At 42.0% G+C, this 24,123-nt stretch overlaps 1 protein-coding gene and 1 pseudogene across 1 annotated transcript; both read right to left on the bottom strand.

Moving 5' to 3' along the window:
- Nucleotides 1-1,839: 1,839 nt before the first annotated feature.
- LOC117347630 (nicotinamide N-methyltransferase-like) lies at nucleotides 1,840-9,691 on the bottom strand. The gene is made up of 3 exons (XM_033918804.1): nucleotides 9,488-9,691; nucleotides 6,705-6,912; nucleotides 1,840-2,486 (listed from the first exon to the last, which is right to left on the bottom strand). Exons 1-3 carry the CDS (start codon nucleotides 9,639-9,641, stop codon nucleotides 2,039-2,041), a joined length of 810 nt encoding a protein of 269 aa, XP_033774695.1. The 5' UTR covers nucleotides 9,642-9,691; the 3' UTR covers nucleotides 1,840-2,038.
- A 1,406-nt stretch (nucleotides 9,692-11,097) lies between these two features.
- Nucleotides 11,098-14,085, bottom strand: LOC117347586 (annotated as a pseudogene).
- Between the last annotated feature and the right edge of the window lie 10,038 nt (nucleotides 14,086-24,123).

Below are 24,123 nucleotides of genomic sequence, written 5' to 3' on the forward strand. Positions count from 1 at the left end.
GATGCCAGACCATAGGAGATAAGAGAGATAGGAAGGGAAAGTAGACATGAAAAAGTAGATGAGAAGAAAGCAGAAAAATAGGAAAAATTTGAATGTTAAAAGTTAATGCTAAAGATGGATGTAGGACAGAAAGTGAAGAAGAGAAAAACAGCCAATGGATAAGAAGACTCCGGCAATACAGTTATGAGCACAGACAAAAGAATGTGCAACCAGAGACTGGGAAAGTATGATTAGAAAAATAAAATCACCAGACAATAAAGATAGGGGAAATGATTTTATTTGCAATTTTGTGTCAGTTTTGAGAATGTATATCTGCTGTCTATATTTTGCACTGTATTTGTCTATTTTTTCTGCAGCAGTTACTGAGGTGACATTGCATATTTTAAAGTCATATGCCTTGACCTCTTTGAAAAAAAAGCTGATTATAAATGATAATTAAAATTTCCTCTGCATACAGTAGTTTAATTTTGTAGTTTAATTTGTGTAGTTTAATTTTGTGGTTACCATTATGTATTCAGATTATATTGTGTGTATATGAAAAATGAATGGAAGAAATCACATTAGAATTAGTACTATTATTATGGGGGTCCGGTTTGGGGCGGAGTTTGGGCAGGGGTATTCAGATGATATTTGTTAGACTTAGGAGGTACTTGGCTTGAAGAAGTTGAGAACTCTGATCTAGACAGCTGATATAGCCTCTGTGATAGATTCCAAGGTATATGTATATATATTAGGTACAAGCATGTATGCCAGGCAAGTGCATGCACCTATGATTTGGAGATAAGTGCATAACTTACAGTATTCTATAAGTTACATGCATAAATTTGTATCCCACCCATGCTTCATTCAAGTGAATACCCACCCTCATGTAAGATACACACATATTTACAGAATAGTGCTTAAGCAAAAATTTGGCAGATATATAGGTTATGTGCGTATATGCTGCTATTCTAATGTTTTACACCTGTACGTGGAAATCAAAAGGAACCCATTAACAGGGGAAAAGACATAGAAACCTAAAGCTAATCCCCCCTGCCCCAACAAAATCAAGGGTGAGAGGGAGAGACAGTTCAACCAACAAAGCACTAAAGAATAATAAATAATTGTGATAAAGGAAAGCCCTCAGTCACACAGTTTGCACAGGGGAATAAACCCTTGAGCTCCAGCTGTCACAAGTGTAACCCACTGAAGGGTATTAACTGTGAAACATCCCTGGGATGACCTTATGTGAATGAAATATAATGAAACCAGTGCACAAACCAACGTGCTAAAGGTGTAAAATCAATAAGAATAACTATAGCAAGTTGTAAAAACTGTCTCTACCCCTCATCCGGGGAAAGGGAGCGACCAAAATCAGCCAAGCAGGCACAGGTGAAAAACCAAAATCAAACGCAGGAAGTACTTAACTTCTCCAGTGTAGCACAACAATAGCCAGCCAAGATGAAGCTTGTCCAACGGGACTCCATTTTGAGGATGAAAATCCCCTTCCTCAGGAACTGGCCAGGCTATGACCAAGAAAGGTTTAAACACTGGCCCCAGATAGAATCGCAAAGTTGAAGATGGAAGATTGCTACAGTTATTCTTATTGATTTTACAACTTTAGCACGTTGGTTTGTGCACTGGTTTCATTATATTTAATTCACATAAGGTCATCCCAGGGATGTTTCACAGTTAATACCCTTCAGTGGGTTACACTTGTGACAGCTGGAGCTCAAGGGTTTATTCCCCTGTGCAAACTGTGTGACTGAGGGCTTTCCTTTATCACAATTATTTATTATTCTTTAGTGCTTTGTTGGTTGAACTGTCTCTCCCTCTCACCCTTGATTTTGTTGGGGCAGGGGGGATTAGCTTTAGGTTACACCTATATGTAGCATATAACTCTTGGTGTCCTTTTTACTGAATTGCCCTGCTAGTGGCTGAGTAGATCATGACTCGGAACCTGAATAACCAGGATGAAATCGTACAGCATTCAGTGTACAAAAAATAAAAATGAGACTAAAACCTGGCATGCCTGCCTGAATAACAAAACAGGGCCTTTTCACCCTAAGGACGACTTAACACACATCTTTTGAGCAAGAATAAAGAAGGCATCTGTATGGTGGGCCAAGTGAAAGGTTGATAGATCACGTCGGGAATCCACCTCAAGCTGTTTGACTTCATAGCCTGCATCAGTGAGAGCTTTCTTCAGAAATTCCTTGTCCAAGACAAGGGATGAAAATGGTTTCTCTCCAACCATATACATGTCTGTTCCTAATACTCCACCTATGACTAAATGTCCTCCCGCTTTCAACAATGAAGAGATATTCCTCAGGGCACAGCAGAACGTATCCTGGTCCTTACATGCACCTTCCAGACACAGGCATGTCAGTAAGCAGTCAGCCTTAGGCAGAACCAGTGAATCCAGTGGGTTCTTCTTAGTTATGTCACACTTCAGAACTTGTGTCACCGTTTTCCTCAGCTTCTCTTCCTTTTCTGTCCACGTTTGCCTTTGTGAGAATAAGAACATAAACAAAACCTTCAGATCAGCTCATTGTAGAGCAGACGTTCCCAACCCAGTCTTCAGGACTCATTTAGCCAGTAGGGTTTTCAGGATACCCATACTGAATATGCATGAAATAGATTTACATACCAAGGAAACAATGCATGCAAATATATCTCATGTGTATGCATTGTGGATATCTCAGAAACCAGAATAGCTTGGTGTGTCCCAAGGAATGGGTTGAGAACCCTTATTGTTTCACATTTAGATTACTGTAATTCCCTTTTCAATGGATTACCGCAAAAAGAAATTTGACGCCTTCAACTAATCCAAAACTCTGCCATAAAGCTCATTTATAACTTAGGCAAGTATGACCATGTTACACCAGCTTTGAAAGACGCCCATTGGCTTCCAGTGACACACCGTATCACTTACAAAATTATCTTACTGACATTCAAAATAAAATCTTCACAGTTACCATAGTTTCTTCACAAATTACTCATTCCTCTTTACTCCTCTCGAACTTTGAGATCTACTAATCAAAACTTCTTGCTAATTCCCTCTATAAAAGAATTTTACTACACACGAAAAATAAATTTTGCCGTATCTGCCCCGACACTGTGGAATTCCCTTCCACAACCGCTCCGAGAAGAACAACATCTTGAAAAATTCAAGAAGAGTCTAAAAACTTTCCTATTTCTTGACGCTTTTTCTTCCGTATAAATTTCTCCTTACCATCATAATTCTACACACTATTCCACATCACTTACAATTCCCCCACCCTATCTGTTATAACCCAACCCTTCTATTTCCATTTTCTCTCTACAATGTAACTTTACCCACCCTTCCCTTTCTTGCCCTCACTATCCAGTTTGTCATGTTAAAGTCATTAATGTTCACTACGTGTTTAATTTTATTTTTTATATTTTTTAATTTGTGTATTTTTAAAAATTTTTTTTTTTTTTTTTAATTACTCGTACCATTTATTTTAGAAAAAACTTTTAAACTTTATGTAAACCGGCTAGATATTTGCTTGATAGTCGGTATATTAAAATTCTAATAAACTTGAAACTTGAAACTTGATTGTAGAGGGTTGATTTTTCATTGCCTAAGTGCTTTGGGTCAATATTCAGTGGGATTTTATCAAGCAGAAAGTGCTTCTACCTGGTTAAATTCCACTTTCCAGCCAGTGGCATTTAACTGGATAATGCTGCTGAGTATCTGCTCTGTTCAAATCAGCACTTAAGACATACATATTCAAAGATGCATTTGATTAAAGTTTCTTCTCAGTCTTCCACGGCTGGCACCAGATTTTTGCTGTTGGCCATGTCTCGCCTTATCTAGATAGGTAGAATCATGCTGTGGCTTTCTTCAGGGTATGCCTGAAGGGAGTGAAAGCTGTCTCACACATTGGGAGATTCACAATAAATTTCTTAGCAGGACTGACAAAAAAAGGAAAAGATTTACAAGAAATGTTTTGAAGACATATATTGTGTTTAAATAGTTCTCTTTTATTAGATGTTGTAATTGAAGGCAGAGGTTTTCCGCTGAAGAACTACCGAAATAGATACTATCAGTTTTGCTATACCGTGGTTACAATTTTATTGGGGTAGTTATTGAATTTATTTATACTTCCCAACTTTTTTGGAAATCCTGAAGAAAGCCACAGCATGATGTCTGAAAAGTTGGTCCTACTTACCCGAACAACAGCAACAAAGTTCCCTTTCTTTCTTCTCTCACCATCTTCTGTGGGCCAGCTGGGGAGACAACCTATAGAACCTGACTATTCTGATTTTTTTTCCTTTCTTTCCTGTTAATTAATGGCATTTCACAGATTATGTCTAAATTCAAAAGGGCCTGGGATAGGTACGTGGGATCTCTCAGCGAGAGGAAGAGATAATGGTTACTGCAGATGGTCAGACTGGATGAACCATTTGGCCTTTATCTGTCATCATGTTACTATGTTTCTATAACCAAAAAGCTCTATTACATCACAGTACAGGTGTAAAGAGCCTTAGCCAATAGGGAGAGGAAGAGATATTGGTTGCTGCGGATGGGCAGACTTAATGGGCCATTGGGCCTTTATCTGCCATCATGTTTCTATCACCTGTGACATTTAGCTGTAAACCACCTAGATATTATGTGAACAGCAGTATATAAAACTCTTAATACACTTGAAACAAAGGGCCTGTTTTACTAAACCGTGTCACAGCATCTTACTATGGGCCAGCAAAGTGAATGCTCTGATGCTCATTCAATTCCTATGGGAATCTGAGCATTTACCTCACTTTTCCGTGGTAAGAAGCTCTTCCATGGTTTAGTAAAGCCCAGCAAAAGACTGGGAAAGGTCTGTGATAGCACAGTAAAAAATAAATCATTCTTCCACCAGCAGTAATTTTTCGCTGTAAGGGGGGGACATCAGAATTGATATGATGAAGGTTTAAAAAACACCCAATCACCCAGTGCAACAAAATATTATTATTAAATAACTCATAGAATCAGAAAGTTATTTTCATCTCAGCGCTGAAATAATTAAGTCAACGTGGTAAGAGTTCTCACAAGTCCAGCGCGACTGCCACAAAGCTTCTCCTCTGACACGAGCCACCCAGGTGGAAATAGAAAGGTGCATCAGAGAGAAGTTTCGGGGCAGTCGCGTGGGATTTGTGAGAATGGTTGCTGCGTAAAAACTCTGAAAAGTGTCCGCATAGTTGAGGGGAAGGGAGGAGGATGGCTCAATGAGGGGAAGAGGTTGAATGCCACTGAAGGGAAGTGGAGAGAAAGGGGAACAGATGCTGAAGGGAAGTGAGGAGGGGAGAGAGAGGGAGGAGCAGACACTGGATGGAAGTGGGGAGGGGACAGTGAGGGTAACAGATGCTGAAAGGAAGTGGGGAGCAGAGAAAGAGTGGAGCAGATGCTGGATGGAAGGGGGGAGTAAGAGAGGGGAACAGACGCTGAAGGGAACTGGGGAGGAAAGAGAGGAGCAGATGCTGGATGGAAGGGCAATGAGAAAGGGGAACAGGCACTGAAAGGAACGGGAGAGGAGAGAGAGAGGAGCAGATACTGAAAGTGGAAAGAAGGGAGCAGACACTAGAAAGTAGTGGGGAGGAGAGAAAGGGAAGCAAACACAGGATGGGGTTGAGAGAGAGGGTAAAAGACACTTGATGGGAGAGGACAGAGAGGGAGCAAACTCTGAAAGGAAGTGGTGAGGAGAGGGAGAGAGCACATACTGGATGGAAGAAGAGGATAAAGAGAAAATGGGGGAAGAGGATAGAGTCAATGAGATACTGGGTGAGGGAAAGAGGTGGCAACCTTGACTTAGACACAATGAAAGGGAAATTGAGGACTGGAAAGTAAGAAAGTAGACAAGAGGTAGAAAACAAATTGAGAAGGAAGAGCAGAAAAGAAAGGGAAAGGGATAGGTGAGAGAGATATCAGAGGAGGAGGAGACAGATACCAGATCTGAAGGGAGGAAAAGAGGAGAGAAATGCTAAAAATCACCTGGGGGAGGGAGTGAGAGATGGAAGGGAAGACAATAGAGATTCCAGACCATGGGGGAGTGGAGGGAGAGATGGAAGGGAGAGGAAAGCCTTCTGAGTCAGCGTGGTGGGGTCCCAGTTACCTCCTTCAGTGGTACTGATTGGGGAAGGGAATGAGGTCCAAATGAGAGGAAGCATGCAGGAGACAGAAAGAAAAAAATATTAAATGCACTTTTAGAAAGAAGTGCAACCAGAGACTCATGAAATCACCAGACTACAAAGGTAGGAAAAATGATTTCATTTTCAATTTAGTGATCGAAATGTGTTAGTTTTGAGAATTTATATCTGCTGTCTATATTGTGCACTATATATTTCTATTATTCTATAGTTGTTACTGAAGAGAGATTGCATATTTTAAAGTCATCTGCTCTGATCTCTTTGAAAAAAACAAATAAATATAAATAACATTTTCTGTGAGTACAATGTGCTTTATGTTTTTTTAATGTTGTGGTTACCATTATGTATTAATAAGATTATATTGTGTGTATATGGAAAAAATTGCATTACAATTAGTACTATTATTATGGGTGGAGTCAGGGGCTGAGCCTGGGCAGATCTGGGGCAGAGCTTGGGCGGGGTTACTCGGTTGATATTTGTTAGACTTAGGGGGTACTTGGCTTGAAGAAGCTGAGAAACACTGCTCTAGGGTCTACATTCCAGCTCTCACAGATACAAATACAAGTCTATACCTGTCACCTTCCAGCTCACAGACAAATTTCACAGTTGAACTCCAGTCAAAGGCTTCCGGCTCTTTCTTCAGCCATAACTCCAGCTCCTGCCGGTTACGGTCAGTGTAATCTGTGGCAATGATTTCTTTGAAGCACTCACAGGCTGAAAGGAATTGGTAGATGGTAGGGCCAGAACCAATGTCAATAAGGAGATTCCCTTTTACACCCCCTGCAACCGAGAAATCAGAAACAGAATGCTGTATATTATGAAAGTGAGCTCTTATCATATAAAGCATAAACATATCTTAGGTGAATAAAGAGCATTGCTTCTGTACCTCAGACTAGAAGTAGGGAGGGGTGAGGGAGCTATGAGGGGTTTCACAAAATGTTTTCCCTTAAATAGTTCTTACTGCAACTGAGGATTCACCATCATAAATGGCATCTTTAAGCTTGAGAAGGCACTTTGGTGACATTGACACATAAGAATGGCTCCCATTGAATCAAAATGTCTGAACAGTGGAAGCTACAAAATCAGCTCTTCCATTAAACAAAGTAGGAGGGCACATAGAGCACCAAAGGATGGGGGAGGAGGGGCAGGCAGGAAAATCACTATATTGAAGCTCTGACAGCTGATCTGTTGATAGAACAATGCTGCTTACTCTATCTCCCCCAGTCAGATCCACCTGCCAGCCAGTTCTTCTCCACCCAGAGAGTGGTAGAAAACTGGAATGCTGCTCTGGAGTCTGTTATAGGGGAAAACACCCTCCAGGGATTCAAGACAAAGTTAGACAAGTTCCTGCTGAACCGGAACGTACGCAGGTAGGGCCAGTCTCAAGACGTTGGTCTTTGACCACTGGTCTGACCCAGCAGTGGCAATTCTTATGTTCTTAGTAGTCAGAACTCAGGTGCCATTGGGTGGGATAGTGTTGAGCCTCTCTTTTCATTCCTCACTACTCTCTTAAAATCTGGACCCACAGCCCTGCCCCCAAGCGGGGTCTATGATCACCATGCCCCATTGCTTCTAGGTTAAAGCCCTCTTCAGTAGATTAGCTAACCTGCTTCCGAAGACACTTCTTCCCAAATTTGATAAATGCACCCCTGCCCAGTTAGATGCACCCCATCCCTGATAGATGCACCCCATCTCTGCTCAGCAGCCTTTGGAAATTCATCCCATGGTCCAGGAAGCCAAAACACTCTCGATGATACCATCCACGTAGCCCAAGCATTCATCTCCTTGACAGGGAGGATGGATGAAAATACCAACTGCGCACCTGACTGCTTCACCTTCTCTCCCAGAGCCACAAAATGACTTTTGATACATTTACAGGGGTACCTGGTAGTATTGTTAGTGCCAACGTGGATGAGCAATGTCAGATAATAGTCATCAGGCTTGATGAGTCTCGGCAAACTCTCCGTAACATCTTAGTTTTTGGCACTAGGCAGACAGCATACCTCCCGGGCGGAGCGAGGGGAATTACAGTACCAATCTTGCAGGGTTGTGTAATCTGAATCCAGCTGTTTTCTTTCAGCACAGCCTCTCCTTCCCCACTGCTAGGAAGGGTGATCTAAGGTCATTTTTGTCATAACGCAGCGTGGCGCAGTGGTTAAAGCTACAGCCTCAGCACCCTGAGGCTGTGGGTTCAAACCCATGCTGTTCCATGTGATCCTGCGCAAGTCACTTAATCCCCCCATTGCCCCAGGTAGATTGTGAGTCTGCTAAAACAGACAGGGAAAAATACTTGAGTAGTTGAATAAATTCATGTAAACCATTCTGAGCTTCCCTGGGAGAATGGTATAAATAAATAAATGTGAAATAACAGAAAACCCTATGAAAAGATACTCAGAAACTATACAGCTAGCCACTCATTTTCAGAACTCTTGGGGATGGAAATAGATCCCATGGGGACGGGGATAAATTTGTCCCTGTGTCATTCTCTACTCTGGAATTTGTTGCCAGAGAATGTGGTAAAAGCAGTCAACCTAGCAGAGTTGTTTTTTTTAAAAGGTTTTGACAAATTCCTATAAGAAAAGTCCATAAGCCGTTATTAAGATGGGCTTGGGAAAATCCACTGGTTATTCCTAGGATAAGCAGCATAAACTCTATTTTTACTCTTTTGGGACTGTGCCAGGTACTTGTGACTTAGATTCACCACTACTGGAAACAGAATACGGGGCTTGAAGGACCTTTGGTCTAATCCAGTATGGCAAAGCTTATGTTCAGTATTTAACTGCTTAAGTGACCAAATGGGACCATATAAAAAGTCCTATCTTTATTTGGTGCAACTTAAATAGATAAATGCTGAATGTCACATCTAACCAAGTAAGAGATAGCCAGCCATATAAACACAGATATCCAATGCCAGCCACTGGATAGCGCTTTTCATTGGATATCTGTGAATAATGCTGCTGACTGCTAAAAAATAAAAAACCAACTGCTAATCACTGCTGGCTGAAAATCTACCCCTGTGTTTTCAACTGTTAGAACCACAGACGACATCAGCAGAAAAGGTCTGACCAATCTGGCCGTGACCCAGTTCCACCACACAAACAGAACCAAGAGATAAAAAGCAAAGCCACACTTGTAATACTATATATGTCATGCAATGCGTATCACGCTATGTCTCACCATACTGTTTGTCATGTTATGTTTGGCCATCTCTGCCAGGCAATGCCCTGCCATGCCATGTTTGCCATCACCTCGTATAAATTCACTTTAATATGTATGTAAACTTGTAACCCATTCTGCACTCTCCTGGGAGGACGGGATATAAAACCAACTGAATAAATAAAATATTAAGACATACCTGAAGTGAAAGTATTGAAGAGATTTTTCAGCATGAATGGCATATACCCATCTTTCATAAGAAGCCCCACTTCAGCAGCATAATACATCTCCAGGTAGGGTTTTGGAAGAAAATCCCTCTGGTAGGTTTCCTTATCAGAGAAGTTCGATGTCATTTTGTACTTTCCAGAGCTGATACAATTTGTGTGTTCCTCCTGCTTCTCCCAGCTCTGTGTATAATGAAAGGAGATCCCCTGCTCTGGATATAAACTTGCAGGAAATTACATTTGAGATTTATAGCCTTAAGCTCCATCCAAAACTTTCTCTCTTAATCTTCCCTATATCTGTTCGGACATAAATTTCTGCAGAAGCTATTCCAGATCAGTCTTGCTGGAACATTCCTGCACCTTAGGAAATTTTTTTTAAAAAACCCAAATTACAGTCAATAGATAATGTGGGTTAAGACATACTCGCATCTTCTCTTACAAATGCTCCAAACTTTTATTCTGGGTTAAAAAAGGTTTGGACAAGTTCCTGGAAGAAAATTCTATGCTATTGAGACAGATATAGGCGAAGCCATTGTTTGCCTTGGGATCGGTAGCATGGAATCTTGCTACTCTTGGATTCTATATGGAATCTTGCTTCTGTTTAGGGTTCTGGAATGTTGCTGTTATTTGGGATTCTACCAGGTACTTGTGACCTGGAATGGCCACTGTTGGAAACATATATACAATATTAGACAATACAATATTATATAATACAGTCATAAAGGGCAAGGCTGGGCAGGACAGTAACTTTAGGACATTCATAGGAAATTTCTGGAGGGCCATTACAGAAGATTGAACCAGGGAGGCCGCCAGCTGGTGGTTGTTGGTGGAGAGAGATCAGAGGGAAACATTTTGCGGTTCGACCTTTAGATGAAGAGAAAGGCCTTCACTGCTCTTCGGAAGGTCACCATTGAGTTCTGTGATCTGATTTGAGGGGAGAGTTGGTTCCAAAGCTGTGGGATGAAGCGGGTGTAGGAGCGTTTGTGGACGGTTTACAACAGGAGAAATCTTCCTGGGGGGATTGCACAGTCGTCTCTCTGCTTTAGAGTGGAGGGGGCAGGTAGGGGCATATAGATGTAGTTTGGAGTTTATATAGGCTGGGGTGGCGGTATGGAACCTTTTATGCACTATTACCAGTGCCTTGAGTGTGCAGCCTTTGTTGATCGGTAGCCAGTGTTCTGTGCGGAGGGCTGGGGAGATGGGGGTCATGAAAGAGTTGACTCATAGCAGATCTGATGGAGACGAAATATATCATTGTTTTGATTGTGAAGAGCGTAAGGATCTTGATGTTGTATATGGAATCATATTGTGAGAGGTGAACCAGAATGATATGTCTTGTGAACTATTGAGAGTATTTTGAAGGCAATTCTATGTGACCTCCAGTCTGTTTACACTAAACACAGAATGCAAACCTGGGAAACATTTACCAGAAAATATGATTTATTATGAGCAATAGGCATATTGCAATTCATACCTCTTCAACAATGGCATTCACAAAGCTTTTCAGACAGCAAAGAGACAAGCAGGAAAGAAAGTTTAATTGTCTTTCTCCTTGCGTGCAACAAGAAATAAGACAGCTTTGTAGTCACATATCTTGATGGGCTTCATGGTCTTTAGCTAGGACCTCCAATTCCTCAATGACATAACCAGCTTCTATGACAGCCTTCCTCACAAATTCCTCCTCTAACGACAAGGAAGAAAACTTTCTGGAACCAACAATATAAAAGGTGCCCCCTAAGACTGAACAGAGTATTAAGTAGCCTCCAGTCCTCAGCAGTGAAGAGATGTTCTTCAGGGCACTCTGGTTTTTGCAAGCATATTCTAAGCATATTGCATTCTAAGCATATTTGCAAGCATATTCTAAGAAGAGAAGTTACGAAAAACTGTCAAACAAGTTCTGAGGTGTGATGTCACTCATAGCTGCCCCCTTGGGAAGAACATTTTGCCCCTGGCGTCCGCCAGGGGCAAAATGTTCTTCCCAAGGGGGCAGCTATGAGTGACATCACACCTCAGAACTTGTTTGACAGTTTTTCGTAACTTCTCTTCTTTTTCAAGCCAGGTTTTCCTATTCAGAAAAGAAGAAGTAGTAAGTCACATTCAGTTCTCCGAAATGCAAGATCTAGTCTAGGCAATTAGTCAGGTCCGGTTTCTCTATATGTCACCGATATCAGCGACCACCTATAAAAAGACCATCAATCGCATGTCAGTCATAAAGATTAACGCCTCTGGGAAAGATAGGCGCCAGAAATGTAGGCCAGGGTGGTGGTCATAGGTTTTCTTGATATCATTACATCATTAGTACTTTCCTCTAACATTGGCAAAAATATATTTTACTTATATAAGTGTAATTCATTTTGCTCTTCTCAATAAAATATTTTTTTCATTCAGATAATAGTTAATCTCTGGAACGTATTGCCAGAGCGTGTGGTGAGAGCGGATAGCGTAGCTGGTTTTAAGAAAGGTTTGGACAAGTTCCTGGAGGAAAAGTCCATAGTCTGTTATTGAGAAAGACATGAGGGAAGCCACTGCTTGCCCTGAATCGGTAGCATGGAATGTTGCTAGTCCTTGGGTTTTGGCTAGGTAGTAGGAAACTGGATTGCCACCATGAGAATGGGCTACTTGGCTTGATGGACCATTAGTCTGACATAGTATGGCTCTCACTTCTGCATTCTTCTGCCTATGCCTCTTGTTCTAATACTGAACCCTCTGTTCTACCAATGCACCATTTCCCTTTTACCGGTAGGAGACTTTTCATTACCTCATATCATAGGATGTATAGATGAAATAAACTGATCATGTATAAGCAACAATTTACCAGCATCATATTTCTCTAGCTTCAATTTAAGCCCCAGCTACAATTTATATTTATCTATCTCATTTATATTTGCCTCCTTTTCTTCAGTTACAGAATTCTAACACAAAATCCTGCTTAAAATTATTATTCACATCACTTCTTGTTAAAAGGAAGATGACAGCTACTAAAAGCAAATATGGGATATGGTTTAAACGGGGATATATGTCAAGACTATTTCTATAGCTCTACTTTCAAAACATTGTGTTTAGTGTTTAAATCTTTCATTTGAATCTTCCTGGGTTCCTTACTAGAACATAAATTGACAAAGTACTTTCCAAATAGGACACTGCTTTCATCACAAAGAAATTGTCTTCAGCTACCTGGCTTTTGATGACAAGGAAAAGAACATTTTCTTATGTGTGTCCTCTACATTGAAACTCTTTGCTTAGTTTAGCTTTCGAAAGCTTTCAAAAAATTGGTTATTTCAGGAATGTTTAATTAGTGTTTTTCATTATTAGATTCTGTACTTTGTATGATATTTCTTATTATTTTTGCTTGTAAACCATTTTAACACTTTATACAAAGCAGTATATAAAGTAATAAATTCCAATCCAATCCTATAATCAGGGCCTTTCAGGTAGAGGTCTGCACGGGAACGGGGATCGCAAGAATCCCGCGGGTCCCGTGGGGTTCCCACGGGAAACCACCCTAACCCACGGGGATCCCCCTCTGGCCCACGGGACTCCCACGGGGACCCCCCTCTGGCCCACGGGACTCCCATGGGGACCCCCTTCTAGCCAACGTGACTCCCACGGGGATGGAAGGCTTTGGAAGCAGGGTTCGTCCATATAATATAATTGACACGTCAGCCTTAGTAAAAGAGGAGGTTTATAAGTTAATTACCTGAACAGAAAACAAAAAAAGGGTTCCACCAAAGAGATTCCATAAGGAAAACAGTAGCGCAAACACAAAAGAAAATGTGGAATTGATGATCTTGTCAGAAGTAATTGCTGCTTTTTATGGGGACGGGCGGGGATGGAGGTAATTCCTTGCAGGGATGGTTGTTGACGGATAGGATCCTGAAGGGGACGGGTGGGGATGGAGAGAATCCTGGCAGGGACGGGCGGGGATGGGTGGGATTTCTGTCCCCGTGCAACTCTCTACTTTCAGGTATTTTCCACACAGTAGCCCAAACAGAGCACCACTGGCTCTCCCTACCTATTGCCTTCCAGTTCACACACTTGCTTCACCAAACAACTCCAGTCAAAGGCGCCAGGCTCCTTTCTCAGTCAATTCTCAAACTCCCTTTGGCTGAGGTCTGAGTAGTCTGAGGCGATGATCTCTTTGAAGGACTCGCAGCTGAGAGGAGCTGGTGAATGTTTGGGCCAGGGCCGAGGTCGATCAAAGTTTCCCCTTTCAATCCACCTTGTTTGGAAAAGTAGAAGGCCAAAGAATTAGGGCTCCTTTTACTAAGCTGCAGTAGAGTTTTTAGCTAAGCGTACGCTAAAACCACCAACGCAGCTTAGTAAAAGAAGCCCTAAGTTACTGTATTTTACTTTATTATGACATTTGTATCCCACGTTCGGTCTCTTGAGTTCAATGTGGCTTATATATTTTGTCAAAATATCAGAAGAAAATTTATAGCCTTAGGTGTCTACATTGGGAATTTCTAAGCAGAAGAATAAGTAAATTGTAGAATTCTAATAATTTATGCACAGAAGTGTCATTTTATGGCATACCAACTAGTGGAAGAGTATGTGTCATGATTTGGGTCCACATGTTTCCAGTGGTTCAGGCCCTAGACATTTTTATGGGATTATTTATTTGTTCTAATAAAGCCTTCATCTTGGACATCAACTCTCCACAAGTTTCTTGCTTTTGTTCATGATTTGGGCAGAGCACAAGAGACTGCATGAAAATTCTAGAATACAGGAGTGGTTCTAATGTGTGGCTCTGGGGCTCCATGCAGCCCCTAAAGTCCTCCAGTGCAGTCTCAAATATTTAGCTGAAATGCTCATCAGATCTTGTAAATGTGTTAATTTCAATCTTGTCCACGTGATATAGTGCAACCCCTCACTCTTCTCTGGGGTAAAAGTATCCCTTAATAGATAAAAATTATGTTATCGAGGTTACCCAAGGGTTAAATAATACCTTTCCCCAGGAGAAGGAGTGATTAACATTTAAAAAATTTGGTTTATTTTTATCCAGATCTCCAAGACTTTCAGAATAACTCACAACTATCACAGTTTCAGTCCAAGAAAAAGTTCCTTTAATGAGTAATCAAAATGTTCCCGGTCTTTTGAATAGGATTCTCAAAAAAACAGCAGCTGACTACAGATGATGAACTTTCCGATAAGTTTGCTGGACGTTCATCTACTTCTTCTGAATATGTTTTGCTTCAATACTGTTTAACTAATGTCTCTATGAACTGATTCTTTGTGTGTATTTTTTTCCTTACAGGTTCCAGCTTTCAGGAGCTCCACATTTATTGGATATCTCTTTTCTTTTCCTTTCTTTCCTTTCGGTGGGTACCAGGTGGTTCATAGTCAAATGTGCGCAAGACATAAGCGCGCGGACAACTGCGCTAAGACAATTGGGCGCGAAGACAACTGAGCACAAGACAAGTGAGCGCAAGACAACTGAGCGTGAAACAATCACTTAATTGTATTGCGTTGAGTTGTCTTGCGCTCAACTGTCTTACGTGCAATTGTGATTACGCTCAATTGTTTTGCGCTCACTTCTGGTTGCTTTCAACTGTCTTGTATGCAATTGTCTTGTGCTGAATTGTCTTAGCGCAATTGTCCACGCACTTTTGTCTTGCACGCATTTGAATTTCTACCTTACCAGGATGGCTGTTGAATGAAGATCAAATGAACTCCTATTACTCTGACTCAGAAAAATCAATAAGAATATCCTACAACCCTAAAACTATTTTTCACAACAATATCAACTATTTAAAACTTCTCTAGCTAATATAAAACAAAAGATAATTGAAAATCCCCTAGGTTAATTCCCTCCCACAATTTAATAAACTTCTCCCAAATGCCAAATATCTTAAGCCAAATTTTTACAAATGTGTTGTCAGCAGCTATCAAGACTCTGACACAGAAAAAAATTCTGAATGACCAAAAGTCCCTAGGACACAAATACAGACTCCTCTTCAGAGCCAAAGACCTGTAAAATTCTTTATCTATTCACACCAGCACTCCAGACAAAATCCTCAAATTCACCAGAAGCAAATAACTATCAGCAACAGCTGACAAAGTCACAGATTTTAAGCCCAGCTTACAATGAGGTGGTTACCAGAAAGATCTCTTTCACAGAAATTCACTGAAGCACAGAAAAACTCTTAGGCACTCTGAATTTCTATGACACAATAAAAATCTTCAAATCTATCATTCATCAGAAAATTTTTTACCTCTAAAAGATCTAACAGCTAAAAAGATCCAACATGAGATCTTAACTCAAAAACTTCTACAACAGAACCTCAAACCATTATACCAACCTGTCAAAATCATAACATCCAGACCACCAAAAATCATTAACACCAGATAACCAACTTCACAATAAAACCAAGCAATTACACTTCTTCCTCCGTATTCATGGTTTCGATTATTCGCGTTTTATAGCTTGCTGGCTCCTCCTCCCTAATGATGTCAGCCTGCATAGAGAAATCGCTGATTCCAAGCGTTTACCGAGAAAATCGCTGATTCCCGGCACTTTCTTCACCGTGTTTTGCCTCTCCTTCAGGAACAGTCTATGTCTCCCACCACATTATTCACGGTTTCACCATATTCATGATGGTTTTTAATAGAAAAGAACGAATAACATATGAAAAAGTTTGTCTGTTAATCCCTTATCACAGCGAATACGGAGGGAGAAGTGTATCTCTAGAAACCAAAAACTTACTTCAGAAATATTTCTCAGAAGGAGCAGCTCTCACACACAGCTGTCCCGAACCAATCACCCACCCAACTGTCAAAAAAATGACAGAATGTTCACAGCTGTTGCTGATCTCTGCATGAGGACACAAGTTCTGTGTAAAGATCAGCAACTGAAAATCACCAAACTGCAAACATAAATTACATTTAACAAACCAGAGTTTCAAAAAGAAATAAAACACCAAGTTTGCCTTAAAGAAGCCCTTCAGAACACAAATCTTCTTTAAATCTTTTTTTTCTATACGAGCACGAGCTAGAAGTCTTCATGTGCCGGCAGCCTGTCTCATGCCATCACCATGACATCAACAACATTGTCCATTTCCCACGTGCCAAACCTGCGATCAAAAATAACAAAACGCGTGTAAATACCATGTGCATCTTCGGGGGAGGCTCTCTGGAGCCTCTCCCCACTGTTCTGGTGTTCTCCCTTTAAAATCTTCAGCGGCACCGGCACCGGCGCTAAACTTTACTTTTGTAAAAAATAAAAGATTAGCCAGTAAACTTTCCTGCACATGCGCTGGAATGGTGATGTCATTCCTGCACTGACAGGATGACATCTGCGACGCAATCCCTGATCCAGCCACACATCGCCGGGAACACTCCCATGGCCTACTCACGCCCCACATCTCTCGGCAACTCAACTGGCCACAAAATAGGCCCCGGAGCACTGTTTTATTGCTCCGATACTTCTTCCTTTTTTGGGCCAACCTCATGCCCACTGCGCATGTACAAACTTTGACGTACATGATGACAACCAACAAATGAATCACTGATGCATCAGGCCTCAAAACCTGAAAGTGACTCCCTCCAGGCAGCTTTTGGATCAGACCATGGTAGATTCTTTGGGGACTAAGCACACCTCTCTCCCCAGTGAGGGTGGTGTTGTGTTAAAGGACATGCAGGGCTGCTGGGTGGATGTGGTCCTCGGGAAACTTTGATGCGCGCTCTGGAGAGTGAGGCAGTAGATCCCCGCCTCAGCTTCTGATGGCTGGGGCAGATTATATGGCAAAGGTGCCAGCAAACTCCATCTCTGCCTACCGAATGTTCTGGATCTGATAATGGGCTGGTGATTCCACTTCCAAGGCTACTTTGGCTAGGCTGCCTTATAAGGGGCAGTTATTGTTTGGAAAAGGTCTGGATGACTTTATGGATTCAGTGATAGACCATTGACCTAAGATTTTTCCCGATAGTAGATCCAGACCCTCCAGGGGTTCTGGACGCTCTAATTTTTGTGGCTCATGGCATTCCAGACCGTATGCAAATGCCACATAGCAGAGATTTTCCCAAGGCTCCAGACAACGATACATTGGCTACAGGCGTTCCCAGCCTTCCACCTCCCGTTCTGCACCCTCTGCCAGAAAGGCTCAATAATGCCAGGCCGACAGATGCCCCTCTGCAGATAAGGGGCCGGCTCTCAGAGTTTCTTCCTATGTGGATGCGCATTACATCCGATCAGTGGGTCTTAGACATTGTTCAGTCAGGTTACAAGCTGAAATTTACTCAACATCTGACATATTGATCATGAACTCTCTTTCAGGTCACCCAGACAAAGTGCTCAGGATTCAAGCCACTGTTCAGCGCTTGCTGGATATTCAAGCTATAGAGCCTTTCAGGTTCAGGCAAATACTCCATGTACTTTATCGTGCCAAAGAAAAGCTCAGAATACTGGAAGCCTATTCTGGATCATCAGCACATGAATGCGGCTCTCAAAATTCCTCGATTCCGAATGGAGATCATGCGTTTCGTTATTGCAGCAGTGACCCCGGGAGAGTTTCTTGCCTCTCTGGATCTCACAGAGGTATTCTTGCACATTCCTATTTTTTCAGCCCACCGCAAATTCTTGCGGTTTCATGTTCTGGAACAGCATTACCAGTTCTCGACACTGCCCTTTGGGCTAGCAACAGCACCCTGGACTAATGTGACGGCAGTAGCCTACGTCAATCATCAGGGAGGAACCAAGAGCACTCCTCTGGCTCAGGAAGTCTGCCTTCTTTTTCTTTGGGTCATCTCCTAGCCCTGATGGCAGCACATGTGGCAGGAGTAGACAATGTTCAAGGAGACTTCTTCAGCAGACAGACTCTGTATGCAGGTGAGTGGGTTCTGTCTCCAAAGGCATTCCAAGTGATAGTGGGGCACTGCGGGAGGCACTAGCCTGCCCCAACGGGACCCGTTTCAACTCATAAAGGCTTTCTCAAGGATTCTACAGGAACTCCATTCGAGCGTCCTTCCTCTATTGGGGCTGGGATTTGTCCGCCTATTAAAGAAACTGGATGTGCGTAGAGTTTTTCTGCGTTATTTGAAGGTCACAAACACGTTTTATTTCTCTGACCATTTGTTTGTGTTGACTCATTCATTTAAGCAAGGTGCTCCCGCTTCCAAGGCCACAATTTCCAGATGGATTCGTAGGGCCCTTTCATCAGCCTACACTCTTTCAGAGAAACAATCTCCTGTTTCTGTTAAGGCATCTTCTACCAGGAGTGTGGCTTCTTCGTGGGCCGAAGCTAGATTTATCTCTCCTGAGGAGATTTGAAAAGCGGCAGCATGGTCTTCTCTTCACATGTTTACCAAGTTCTACAGAGAGGATATGGCAGCAAGACTCAGTCTTTGGATCCTCAGTCTTAAGGATTGGCACAGCAAGCCTGCTCTAGCTTTTGGGGGGACTGCTTTTATATGTCCCTACTGTCTAGAATATCTCACCTATTGCACTGGAAAAAGAGATTATGCACTTACCCTGGTAAGCTCTTTTCCAGTAGATAGGTGAGACATTCTAGATTCCTGCCCTGTCCTTCCTGTGCCTGCTTACAGTTTTCAGTCTGTTTATGCTTCTACAAGCTGATTTTTGAATGCCTGTCAGCCCTGAGGGCTTGGATGAATTTGTATATATGTCTCTATTTATTGTGGAGTAGTTTCTGAGCTCCTTTGAAGCCTGTGTTGGCAGTTAACAGTCACCCCACTTCCAATACCCCTCTCTCCCACACACCCCTGGAAACACATGTCTCCCTTCCAATATCCTTCTCTCCCACACACACTGTGAAAAGGCAACCCTCCCCCCTCCAGTTCATACAGGTCTTTACTCTCTCTCTCACCCACCCCTACTCAGAATAGGCCCTTTTGGGCCTACCTAAACTCCCTGGTAGTCTAGTGGGAGCGATAGAGACAGGAAAGAACCTTGCTCACTCCTGCCCCTAGTGGATGGCTCTAGAAAAGGCTACCACAACCTTTAGCAGGAGCCTCGCAGTACTTTGCTCGTCTGCATGGTCTGTTCCAGCCTTTACTTTGCTTTTCCCAGTATTTCACTGGCTGTAGTAGAGACTGCAGCTCCTGTCTTTCAACTGTACCATAGAATGGATCATCTGGAAACTAAGGCTCCTTTGACTATGCTGTGATGGGTTTAGCACGCGCTTAGCACGCACAGAATTGCCCCGTGCGCTAGACGCTAATGCCAGCATTGAGCTGGCGTTAGTTGTAGCCGTATAGCACGGTTTTAGCGCACGCTAATTTTCTGCGCATGCTAAAAAACGCTTGCGCAGCTTAGTAAAAGAGGATGTAAGCCTTGTGCTTCAACCATCTCAGCTGTAAATACCATTGAATCTATGAAGTGCTTGTTCAGAAAGTCAGAATTTCCAAAAACATGAAACATTTGAAATTTCAGAACAAAAGGTCTGTCCTTACCCAGGCAAGTAGGTAACATTTTGTCACTTTTCTACACAATGATAACATTTTGCAGGTAGTTGGCTTGCCTGCCTTTGAAAGGATATGTAGCTCATACGTTTTCTATAACTGGTTGTTGTGTAGTCATTTTAGAAATGTTGTGATGTGATAAGGAGAAGTTGTTGTTCCTGTAGGGAGTAACAGAAGCTGTGATGCTGCAGTAGTTGTTCCAGGAAGAATTGGACTAAGTATATTTCAATCTGAGATTCTCAAGAAGTGAATGAAAGATGTGTCTGTATTTGAGTGGCTGAGAGTGAAGCAGAGGGTATAAATGGAAATTTTATGACAATTCTTTTTCCTACTTGCTTCAAATATTTGTTCAAGTTATGACAAATCTTTTTCTCTCTCTACCTCTTTTTTTTTTTTTTTTTGCTCCCTCCCTATTTGCCCTTCAGGAGCCAGAAAAAATGCAAGTTGAAGTGAGGCTGGGTGTTAATTTTGTATTGTGACCACTAGATGTCGCAATTGCCTCAAGGTAGAGAGACTTTTGAGATTTGGGGTAATGTGTGAAAATTTAGGCACTAGAATATAAATGACAGAATACTGGCATATATGTGCTGATATACAGTGCATGTCAATATGCCAACTATGCCCTTCTCTGTGTAGTGTTGCTGCTTGGCAGTTCTTGGAGCTTGGTATAGTCTCTGATGAAGTGATGCTAGCAGTGCAGATAAGTTTTACTTCTGTGTGCGATCTCACTCAGTGTCTTTTTGCTTCTTGGACTGGAACTATATTATAGCACATTTTTGATAGTTTTTGCTGTGCTATATTGTACATGTAACACCATTTATTTGAGCGGGGGGATTAGACGGACACTGATAACTGTTTTAAACAGCAGACTGATAATTCAACTTGAAGACTATTTTAGGGCCTCTTTTATCAAGTCGAATAACATGGGCCAATGCGGTAAATGCACCAAAGCCCATAGGGGTTGAATGGCCTTTAGTGCATTTGTCTCATGGCACTCTTGGGTCTTAGCGAATAGCGCAGAGATGCACATTCAGAGATGTTACATTACATGGTCGCTGTCATGTTACCCACAAATAAGGTCTCCTGTTTTTAAAAAACATTTTACTCTTAATATTTGTTTGCATGGCCAAGTAATCACTTTTAAACTGAAGAGTTCACTTTTTCATTAGAATTTTTTCTTCCTCTTAGGAGTATAATTATTTAGGGCTTCTTTTACAAAGCCACGCCAGCGGCTGCCACGCAGAAAACACTCCGACGTCCCTATGGACATCAAAGCAATTACCACAGCAGCAGCCACTAATGTGGCTTTGTAAAAAGGGGGAAGGGTCGATTTGTTCTATCTCTGTGGATTAATTGCATTAGATCAGCGGTCTCAAACACGCGGCCCATGGGCCGCATGTGGCTCTCCAGGTGCTATTTTGCAGCCCGCAGTCTGGACGCGATGATCAACTGTTCCCTTGCTGCAGTTGATTGTTCTGGTTAATGTTGCGGCCGGCGGCGGCTCCTCGCGCCATCCACACCAGCATTTCTCTTCCCCTTCCCTTCCTTCTGGAGCAGCAGCGTGTCTGGCTAGCTCCCTCGCTCAGTCAATCGTTCCGTTCAATGCCACAGGTGGTGGCTCCTGACGCTATCCACTCCTACATCAGAAGCCTCTCTGACGTCACAACATCAGAGAGGCTTCTGACTCAGGTGTGGATCTCGCGAGGCGCCGCCACCCGCGGCTTTGAACGGAACAATCAACTGAGCAAGGGAGCCGGCCAGACACACTGCTGCTCCATAAGGAAGAGAACGGAAGGGGAGGGGAAAGAGAAATGCTTCTGCTGCATAGGAAAGGGGGACCCTATGGAAAATGATGCTGCTACTGCTGCTGCACAGGGAAAGGGAAAGGGAGAGAAGGGGGAAGAGAAATCCCTCTCCTGCACAGGAAAGGGGGGAGGGAAATGCTGCTTCTGCTGCATAGGGAAAGGGAGTGGGAGGGAAAGGGGAAGAGAAATGCTTCTGCTGCACAGTAAAGGGGGAAGGGAAATGCTGCTTCTGTTGCTGCCGCACCCAATTGGAGAAAGAGAGAGGGAAGGAAGGAGAAGGAAGACAAGGGAGAGGAGAGGAACAAGAGATGCCAAGTTCATGGGAGGAGGGAAGGAAAGGAGATATCAGACCATAGAGGGGGAGGGAGAGATGCCAGGGCATGGGGGAGGGAAGGAGACAGATGCCAGACCAGGGGAAAGGAAGGGAAGGAGGGAGGGAGATGAAAGGAAGGAAAGAGATGTCAGACCATGGAAATAGGATGGAAGAAGAGAGAGATAGGAAGTGAAGGTAAGACATGGAAACGTAGATTTTGAAAAGAAAGCAGAAAAATTGAATATTAAGTTTAATGCCAAAGATGGATGCAAGGCAGAAAGTGAAGACGTAGAGAAAAACAGTCAAAGGTCAAGAAGGCCTAGAAACATAGTTAAAAGCACAGAAAAATAAAGTCACCAACCAACAAAGGTAGGGAAAATGATTTTATTTTCAATATAGTGATTGAAATGTTGTCAGTTTTAAGAAAGAAAAGATATTAAACTTTAAATGTGAGGGCTGCAAGAAAAAATAGAGTACTTGGAGGGCTGCAGAAAAAATAGCTAATGTCTTATTAAAGAAATGACAATTTTGCTTAACGTAAAACTCTTTATAGTTTTATATATCTTTCCTTTTAACTGTCAAAGGAAAGTTTTATCTATATATATAAAATCGGAGGTATGTATGTGTGTATGTGCCGCGATCACGCAAAAACGGCTTGACCGACTGGGAAAGTATGATTAGAAAAATAAAATCACCAGACAATAAAGATAGGGGAAATGATTTTATTTGCAATTTTATGTCAGTTTTGAGAATGTATATCTGCTGTCTATATTTTGCACTGTATTTGTCTATTTTTTCTGCAGCAGTTACTGAGGTGACATTGCATATTTTAAAGTCATATGCCTTGACCTCTTTGAAAAAAAAGCTGATTATAAATGATAATTAAAATTTCCTCTGCATACAGTGTGTTTTGTGTAGTTTAATTTTGTGGTTACCATTATGTATTCAGATTATATTGTGTGTATATGAAAAATGAATGGAAAAAATCACATTAGAATTAGTACTATTATTATGGGGGTCCGGTCTGGGGCGGAGTTTGGGCAGGGGTATTCAGATGATATTTGTTAGACTTAGGAGGTACTTGTCTTGAAGAAGTTGAGAACTCTGATCTACACAGCTGATATAGCCTCTGTGATAGATTCCAAGGTATATGTATATATATTAAGTACAAGCATATATGCCAGGCAAGTGCATGCACCTATGATTTGGAGATAAATGCATAACTTACAGTATTCTATAAGTTACATGCATAAATTTGTATCCCACCCATGCTTCATCCAAGTGAATACCCACCCTCATGTAAGATACACACATATTTACAGAATAGTGCTTAAGCAAAAATTTGGCAGATATATAGGTTATGTGCACACATATACTTGTATATGCTGCTATTCTAATGTTTTACACCTGTACGTGGAAATCAAAAGGAACCCACTAACAGGGGAAAAGACATAGAAACCTAAAGCTAATCCCCCCTGCCCCAACAAAATCAAGGGTGAGAGGGAGAGACAGTTCAACCAACAAAGCACTAAAGAATAATAAATAATTGTGATAAAGGAAAGCCCTCAGTCACACAGTTTGCACAGGGGAATAAACCCTTGAGCTCCAGCTGTCACAAGTGTAACCCACTGAAGGGTATTAACTGTGAAACATCCCTGGGATGACCTTATGTGAATGAAATATAATGAAACCAGTGCACAAACCAACGTGCTAAAGGTGTAAAATCAATAAGAATAACTATAGCAAGTTGTAAAAACTGTCTCTACCCCTCATCCGGGGAAAGGGAGCGACCAAAATCAGCCAAGCAGGCACAGGTGAAAAACCAAAATCAAACGCAGGAAGTACTTAACTTCTCCAGTGTAGCACAACAATAGCCAGCCAAGATGAAGCTCGTCCAACGGGACTCCATTTCGAGGATGAAAATCCCCTTCCTCAGGAACTGGCCAGGCTATGACCAAGAAAGGTTTAAACACTGGCCCCAGATAGAATCGCAAAGTTGAAGATGGAAGATTGCTACAGTTATTCTTATTGATTTTACAACTTTAGCACGTTGGTTTGTGCACTGGTTTCATTATAT

This window comes from Geotrypetes seraphini, chromosome 13, assembly GCF_902459505.1.
Source record: "Geotrypetes seraphini chromosome 13, aGeoSer1.1, whole genome shotgun sequence".
In the NCBI taxonomy this organism is placed as follows: Eukaryota; Metazoa; Chordata; class Amphibia; order Gymnophiona; family Dermophiidae; genus Geotrypetes; species Geotrypetes seraphini.

Bases quoted from the DNA above. Each gene is read 5' to 3' on its own strand.
- LOC117347630 (XM_033918804.1), bottom strand. From the start codon at position 9,641: ATGACATCGAACTTCTCTGATAAGGAAACCTACCAGAGGGATTTTCTT. The intron at 6,913-9,487 runs GTATGTCTTAAT...TCTCGGTTGCAG, and splicing joins CTTCAATACTTTCACTTCAG to GGGGTGTAAAAGGGAATCTC. The intron at 2,487-6,704 runs GTATAGACTTGT...ATTCTCACAAAG, and splicing joins TGTGAGCTGGAAGGTGACAG to GCAAACGTGGACAGAAAAGG.